The sequence below is a fragment of the Lobosporangium transversale genome, assembly GCF_002105155.1.
Source record: "Lobosporangium transversale strain NRRL 3116 chromosome Unknown BCR41scaffold_41, whole genome shotgun sequence".
NCBI lineage: Eukaryota > Fungi > Mortierellomycota > Mortierellomycetes > Mortierellales > Mortierellaceae > Lobosporangium > Lobosporangium transversale.
In genome coordinates, this window is record NW_019029019.1 from 102,501 (window position 1) to 111,187 (window position 8,687).

An 8,687-nucleotide genomic window follows, 5' to 3' on the forward strand; every position below is an offset into this window, starting at 1 on the left:
AAAAACCTAAAAGCGGAGATGAGCGCATATTCGATCCACCTATTTCCAAATGCTTGGCAAAGAAGACAAAGTAGAAGAACAAGTACAAGTAGAAGAAAAAAAGAAATTTTGTCTTACAAAAAAGGGTACACGCCCTGACGCAAGCATGCATCCTCTTTCCCCCTTTGAACCTTCTTAGAATAGGTCTAGTGCAATTTTTTATTCTTTAGTGTCATCCTACACTTCTGGCCATTCAGGCCATTCAGACTATATTCAGGACCAAAAAAAACAAAAAAAAGGCACCGACCTTACTTTACATCCAAGGTTCCTGTACTACCCCCCCAGGAACATCCAATCCTTTTTTCTTAATCCATTCGAACGAATGAGAACCGTGCACTTTCTCTTCATCTTCTTCCCATGGAACTCTGCAGATCTTGCAGCTCCTCTTCTCCTGTTTAATAACCTATACTAGTTGTTATATATATATATATATATGTATATCATATCTGTATACTCTCTTTCTCTCCCTCCATTCTTTTTCCTGCTTAGTCATTTGAGAGAATAAAAGAGTGAGAGAGAGAAATAACAATTTATCCGGGAGAGACAATATACATTTACATAAAAAAGTGACATCGATATGGGGTCATCAAATTTATTTTAAACACTGCAAAATACATCACAACATCAATCTATACTTACCCTGCCCACTATTTATACATTAAAAAAAAGGAGAGAGAGAGAAAGAAAGAAGATAGAAAGAAAAAAGACCCTACCTGTCACAATTAGTCTTGACTGACCTTCAGAACTTGACCTTGTCTGTTCGACCTAAAGTACCTAAAGCACTTTAGAGCAATTCTTTTTTTTTTTTTTTTTTTTTTTTTTTTTTGTTTGTTTGTTTGACAACAGGAACACACAAGATCACCTAAGCAACTCTTTAACCCTTTAGTCCACTCTATCATATATATCATCTTTAATTCTTTTTTTTTTTTTCTTCTTCTTCTTCTTCTTCTTCTTCTTCTTCTTTTCATATCCACTAGACATTTATATTTAATTAACATTCAGCAATAATCTCAACTCGTCGTCATACAATTTCATTATTTATTTTTAACCTCTCACCCACCCTATCCTCTTTTTTTTTTATTTTTATTTATATATTTTATTTATTTTACTTTATTTTACTTTCCTTTAATTTCCTTTCTTTCCCTATTTCCCCCTTCCTCGTTCTTCATATTATACGCGTAATAACTCAGGGAATTAATAAACCTATATGCCTATATATATATATATTTGCAACGACTACAATAAAAAAAAAAATAAAATAAAAAAAAAAAATACGCGTTCGACTTAGTCACGTGATGAACTAAGAAACATATCCACTCTTATCCCTCCATCCTATAGAAAGGTGGGATGGCCGAGTTGGTCTAAGGCGCCGCACTCAAGTTGCGGTCTCGAGAGAGGCGTGGGTTCAAATCCCACTTCCACCACAAGTTTTGCTTCCGTGCACTATTTGTAAGATCTTTTACTTGACCTTGACTCCCAAGTTTCCGCGAAAAAAATTAGCTTTTTTTTTTCTTATTTTTTTTTTTTTTGAACATTTTGACTTTAATTCATTGATAGGAAGCTATTTGGGTATTTACAATTTGATATATACACCACTCTAAACTACATAGCTACATGTTGTAAGGATGTAGATGTTATTGAGATAAGAAAGAAAAAAAATAAAATAAAATAAGGGATTTATAGGTATAGGTAGGTAGATAGACATGCATTCTTTTCTTTTTTTTTTTTTATCGCTGGGGAGAGGCACCATATGGAGCATCATCCGAAGGGTGGTTGGAATAAACAGATTCAACAGAATGGATCGAGGTCTTTTCACCATACATCAATGATTGCTGCTGTGTGATAGGGGCCGACTGTATCAGGTCGGGTGAACCGATTGGACGGTGCTGCTGCTGGTGCTGTTCCTGCTGCTGGTAGTGTTGATGGCTCGGGTGTCGATGGTGGAGTGGAAGAACATCAGTCTCATCATATTCAGCCATATTCATCTCCAAAGTCTCTGGTGCCTGGCCGGTCTGTGATGCGACCCAGTCCTTGTTTCGGAATTGCCCTTCCCATTTAGCGATCGCTGCACTGGCAAGCATATTTCCTAAAACGTTCACGGCAGTACGAGCCATGTCCATGAACGCATCCACACTCAAGATCAATGCCAGAGGCGCCAATGGGATCCTGGCATTTGTTAGGGTCGTCATCAAAACAATATAGGAAGCTCGAGGTACTGCAGCCACTCCCTTGGACGTGAGCATCAATGTGAGGATAATCACAATCTGTTCTCCAACAGACTTGTTGATCCCTGCTACTTGAGCACAAAAGATCGTCGCTACTGCCAAGTACAACGTAGACCCATCCAAGTTGAATGAATAGCCCGTTGGGATCACAAACGCCGCAATGTTCATGGGCACACCAAATGCCATGATGTTCTCCATCGCCTTTGGAAGAGCCGATTCAGAAGAACTGGTCGCGAATGCGATCAAGAAGGGCTCCCCCACAGCCCATCCAAACTCTCTTAATGGTAGGCGACAGAGAACCGCCACAGGAAGGAGCACCACAAGGACAAAGATCAAGAGCGATACATAGAGGGTCAAGACCAGTCGTCCGGCCACTTTCAAGGAATCGAGCCCATACTGTCCCACAGTCGCAGCAATAGCGCAGCTGATACCGATGGGAGCATAGTTCATAACCAACACAATGAGCTTGAACATGATTTTTGATAGCGAAAGATTAAAGTCGAGCATAAAGTTCCTGGATCTCTCATCTGCTTGGGTAATTGCGACTGAGAACATGATGGCACAAAAGACGACTGCTAAGACGGCGGAGTGATCTGAAAGTGCTAGGAAAAAAGATGTAGGCACAATGACTTCCATCTCTGTCACCCAAGTGATGCTGGTTACGTTCGTATCTGGGGGTGGTAATTGACTTGTGTCGAATCCTGTGCCAGGCCGAGCAATGTTGACAGCAATGAGTCCTAAAATGAGTGCCAAGGTCGTGACCACTTCAAAGTAGATAACAGATTTGAGAGCTAGACGACCTATCCGACGAAGATCCTCACCGTGGCCTGCAATACCAATCACCAGCGTACTGAAAATTAGAGGGCCCTGAAGATGAAGAAGAAGAAAAAAAAAAAAAAAAAAAAAAAGAAAAAAAGAGAAATGCGTGAGTAGGGAATTTTTTTTTTCTTTTTTCTTTTTAAAATACCTATAATAAGCAAACAAGCCTAAAAGTATACTTACAACAATGCATTGGATCATTCTGATAAAGACGTTTCCAAGGGGTCCAATCTTGACTGCAAATTCGGGTGCGAATCTGCCGATCAGAATACCGATTACCATGCCAATAATAATCCAGATGGTCAAATTGGTCCATTTCCTCGATAGTTTCCATACAGTTTTGATGGGTTTCATGAGCATGGTCCCGGCATGACTAATCCTGTTGCTTAACGTCACCTCCTTTGTGGGATCATTTCGAACGGATGATGATGGAAGGTAGCCACCTCGACCTCCAGGGCTCCCAGCTCCAGTCGCATGCATGTCAAGGGGTGTGATTTTGAGATGGCTGTCGCCATTGCCGCTCCATCCACGACCATCCTTTGAGCCGTTATTGTTCATGGCCTTTAATTTTATTTATTTTATTTTATGTTATTTTTCTTTTTTTAATGGAATGGAATGTATGCAGGATGAATGTGCAGGGGGGAGAATAGAGCGGGGATTGATTTTTTCCAGTCAGCTAAAAAAAAACGTGTCTTTTCTGCTGTGCTTGAGATGCTTGAGAACGTGGGCGAAGCGAGGAAAAAAAAAAAAAAAAAAAAAAAGGAGACAGAACAAGAAAATAAGGGGAAAATGAGATGAGTTTTTAAAAGTGGAAAGATGATCAAGGCCAGAAGAAGGTCGAAGAGGTAGGGGGGGGGTATTTATAAGAACCAAGGAAAGGTTAAAAAAAAAAAAATAATAATCCATATTTGCATGTGGTCTCTTTTTCTGCGCCGTCATCCTCATCCTAATCATCATAAAGTTTAAAGAATATCGTCTTCGCCTTCATCCTTGTATTCATTTTTTGGAGGCTCTCCCCTCCATCTTAATTTCCATTTCGTGTGACTAAAACAAACAAGGTGGGCAAAGAGCCGTTTTTGACAAATGGTTGTCAACAACTGAAAGAGAGCCAGTCGTCTTTGTCCATAAATCGAAATCCTTTTGTGTTTCGACAGAAAAATCTCCAATCCCATCCCATGGTGAAGGCCCATGCATACAAGACCCGACCTGGGTAATTTGTGTCACGAGATGAAAATTTGGGCCGGTTGTTTGTGTGTGTAAATGTGCATAGTTCATTCACTGCCACAAGCACAAAACAATCAAACAATGAGGGAGCGACTCTTCTTGTTCTCTGTACGACCTGCCGCAGGGTCATATGGGGTCGACTTTCAAATGAAAAGAGGAACATTCAGGTTTTTAAAGGTTCTTTCATTTTGTTACTGAAATATTTGTATAATGCTATCCCTCATAACAACAGAGGAGTAGACTAAAGGGATTAAAAAAAAAAAAAAAAGGGTTTTTCTGTTTGTCATACCGTTGCTCTTTACATTTTTTTTCTTCTTTTCTATTCTCGCTATTCTTATCATATTTCTCAAGACAAGACTTCTTTTTTTACTTTTTGATGTGAATGCTTGAATAGATGTATGTTGCACCGGAAAAAATAAATAAATAGAAATGGAGCTATAAATGCCTTCAAAGTCATTGCGTATCTCGGTATCGATTCTCGACTATCGCAACACTGTCTGTCTGAAAGAGCATAAAATGAATATATACATTTACGTCAAATAACGTTTGTTTTTTGACATTTCAAAATCAAAGAAACAAATCGGTCGATTTAGGCGGATCAGACTATCTTATATCATATACGTATATCATATATCATATATCATATTTCCAGATAGTGGTTTGAGGCCTCATAAGCTTGAGCTAAACGGACGTGTCCTCTCTAGTACATCTATATGCCATTAGACTTTCTTTTTGTTCAATAGTATGAAGCTATGGCAGCCTTGTGCTTGGTCAACTTATTGCATTTAATTAAGAACGGACAAGATTTTATTTATGAACCACAAAAGTTTTTATAGGCAAACGCATATACCACTTTGCCTTCCAAGTGTAAGAAGTGGTTGATTGAGAAAAAAGAAATAAAGGGGATCTATCGAAATCGAGAATATCACTTTTATCATATGGCGCCCTAATTACACGATGCACCAAACAGGTATGAGCTTGGTCTGAGATCATCCTTCCATATTGGAGCCCATTATGACACCTTTGTTTCCTTCCTGCTATCCCTCCAAGGACACGTCGATCACCACAAGAATACGTTATTTGTCTTTCCTTATCTTTCTTTATTATTTTTATTTTCTTAAGCAATAAGTAAAAATCATAGAAATCTCGTCTCGTGTTGCCAACAGACAGAATAATGGTAACCTAATTATGTAGCAAATTCGCTTGAATATATAACCAGAGCTCAATAGTTATGGTTTCTACTTTAAACAAATGGAGAGTTTCCAATCGAGTTAACGTATTGCGAGCAGCTCCCACATGAAAAGATCAGGTTCCTCATCTTGAATAAGTTTTTTTTTTTTTTTTTTTTTTTTTTTTTGGATATAATACTAATGATGGTTATTAGTGAAGGTTGATGAGCGCAGACAACCGCCTACAAGAGTGTATATTTTATTCAAAAAGCGTATACATTACATTCACTCTTTGGTGATGGTTAATCCACAAGCGTACTTTTCTTTATTTAATCTAAATGTCATTCTGCTTATTGATCTCTTTAGCTGCGAGGTCTGCATGAAATAATATGTGCAAATCTACATTCACTGCACATGCTGTATTCGAATCGGTAATCATTGATCGATTGACTTGCTGCTGTCACCGTTGTTAGCAGTGCTCCTCCTATTAAAGCCTCTGTCTCCAATGGTGTCTCTACTAATGGGCCTTGACGATCATCAGCTTGACTTGAGACCGCTTTGGACTTGTGTCTCATTGACGATGCTGTCACAATCTGTTTGGATGCCTCATATATGATCAAAGGAAGGGATTGCTCTTTTATTGCTCCTCGTTGCAACAGAAGTTCCCTGTTGATTGTACTCAATCCAACTACACCTTGAATACACATGTTACTAGCATTGGGAAATGTTTGTTTGGTGCTCCATTTCAGTCGATACTGATATTGATCGGCTTTCTTCACAATCTGCCACATCCGAAATAGAACCACCCTTGCATCCTGTAACCAGAAAGTATATAACTCTCTTCAAAGGTGTTCCATAAAAGCGTTGTAAATTCTCCTCCACCTTCAGATGGGATGACTATCAAGCACTCGCCTGTCTCTGCATCCCACACTCGCACTGTTCTATCATCATTGCTTGAGGCAATGCACTTTCCATCAGGCGAATAAGCCATCTCTCTAATCCGGCCGGTGTGTCCTTCAAGAGTATATAAAGCAGCTCCCGTCTCGATATCCACCACATCAATTTGTCCATCCACCCAGGCACAAGCCATCCGTTGGCCACATGGTGAAAAAGATCCTGTCATTGTAATGCTTCTAGTTGTGTAACAAGGCTCACTCGTTTCTGCGTTCCGTACTTGCAGCCCATATGAGAGATAGCTGTGATAAAGCACTATTCTGCGACCATCAGGTGTGTAATTGATAAAAATGGAGCCCTTTTCTCCACCCTTTACTTCATAACAAAGGTCACCTGGATGAGCTGCCCAGACCCTATGAGCGCCACCTCCATATGAAGCAAGGTGTTGGCCATCAGATGAGAACACTACACACCTTACAGCTCTATTATGGCCCTGTAGAGTGTGGATTAGCTCCCCTGTTTGTGTGTTCCATATAGTCACATATCCATTGTCATGGCCGCAGGCAATTTGATGGCCAATAGGTGAGAAATCAAAGGTGTGGATCGCATCGAATTGTCTGCCCTGTAGCTCCAAGGTATGGGCGACTTGGCCTGTTCGAACATTCCAAAGGTAAGCGCGTGAAGAACCATGGCGAGAACCTAGTAACTGACCATCAGGTGAATACTTGATGTCGCTTGCATATCCATCGAGGCTTCGTAAAGCATGGATGGGCTGCCCTGTCTTTGCATCCCACATACGCACTGTTTTATCATAGCTGCACGAAGCTATCTGCTGTCCATCTGGTGAGCTCCTAATACGAATAATCCCTGTTGAATGGCCATGCGAATCATGACTAGATTGCTGTGATCGAGTATCCCAAAGCCGTATTGTTTTATCAGAGCTGAAGGATGCAATTTGATGGTTGTTTGGCGAGTAAGTCACTTGAGATAAATGGCTAGAGTGGCCATAAAAGGTATTTATGGGTTATTCTGATCGCGTATCCCAGAGCTGTACTGTGTAGTCACGATTGCAAGTGGCTATCTGTTCTCCATTTGGTGAGTATTTTAGGTCAATATGAAAGGAATTCCCTGCATGAGTATGGATGAGCTTCCCTGTTTGCACATTCCATTGGTATACCGTATTTGCGGCAAATGAAGCAGCGAGCTTTCCACTAGGAGAATACTGAATGCCATCGACGCTACTCCTATGCTTCAATCTTGTACTTTTTTTGACCAGACCCAACATCCCACACATGCAGGTAACTATCATCAGCACAGCGAGATATAATTTCCTGGCCAGTAGGTGAATACACAATTTGCTCAATCCCATCCTCATGATTCATCTGCATCAGCTGCTGTCCTGACATCGCATCCCACAACCGTACTGTCTTGTCAAAGCTGCCGCTTGCAATCCGGAGTCCATCAGGAGAGTATGCCAGACTCCACACGTGGTCTGTATGTCCCTCTAAGGTACATTTGAGCACCCCTGCTTGGGTATCTCACACTCGCACTGACCCATCATCGCTAGCTGAGACTAGATCGTTTCCACTTGGTGAGTATACTGCACAGTTTACTTGAGCTACATGGTCCTCCAATCGATGAACCAATGCTCCTGAGGTTGTATTCCAAATTGAAACTGCAGTTTGAGAAGAGCCCCAGTTGGCGATATATCGATTGTCTGGCGAGTATATAAACCTCCTACCGATCTTATTGCCCTCCAGAGTCGAAAGCTTCTCCCATGTTGATGTATCGCAGATAGCAATTGATAATTTATATGAGTCATCCATGATAACGGCAGCGAGTGTCCTGCCATCAGGCGAGTATGACCCTTCCAATACCATGCCACCAACTTTGAGAAGCGGCCATTCTCCAAACTGTACACCTGTCATCTTCGCTCCGCTTAAGTCTGCTTCGTGAAGCCAACAGTTCCGTAAGTTGGCCTTCCTCAGATCTGCTCCTTGTAGCTGAGCATACTCAAATATACCATGGCTGAGATCTGCTCCTGGGATCTGGACGTTTCGCAAGTCTGCTCCGATAAATGATTCACCTGCTTGGACCAAGATTGTCATCGCATTGGCTGCTGCTATTCGCCACTTGTTATTGTTCTTCGAGAGCTCCACATATGTGTACAGCTGCTGTTTAAACGCCGGTTCAAGACGGACACGGTCCTCTAAGAATTGAAGAATAGATGGTTCATCCACAAAGCTTCTCCATACTAAAGGGGACGCTTCATCAATCTCCATTATATCCACTTCCTGCTTGTCCTCCTTCATGTCCA

At 41.0% G+C, this 8,687-nt stretch overlaps 1 protein-coding gene and 1 non-coding gene across 2 annotated transcripts; one reads left to right on the top strand and one right to left on the bottom strand.

Annotated features, from left to right (window-relative positions):
• The first annotated feature begins 1,380 nt into the window (after positions 1–1,380).
• On the top strand, positions 1,381–1,463 carry BCR41DRAFT_t122. Its single transcript has one exon. It is a non-coding gene; the product is annotated as a tRNA-Leu (tRNA).
• Positions 1,464–2,003: 540 nt separating this feature from the next.
• On the bottom strand, positions 2,004–3,446 carry BCR41DRAFT_326422 (Sodium:dicarboxylate symporter; the record flags this gene model as incomplete). Its single annotated transcript, XM_022021617.1, has 2 exons — positions 2,004–3,131; positions 3,267–3,446. Coding segments are annotated over 2 exons (1,305 nt in total), but the record flags the coding sequence as incomplete, so codon positions are not given.
• Positions 3,447–8,687: the final 5,241 nt, after the last annotated feature.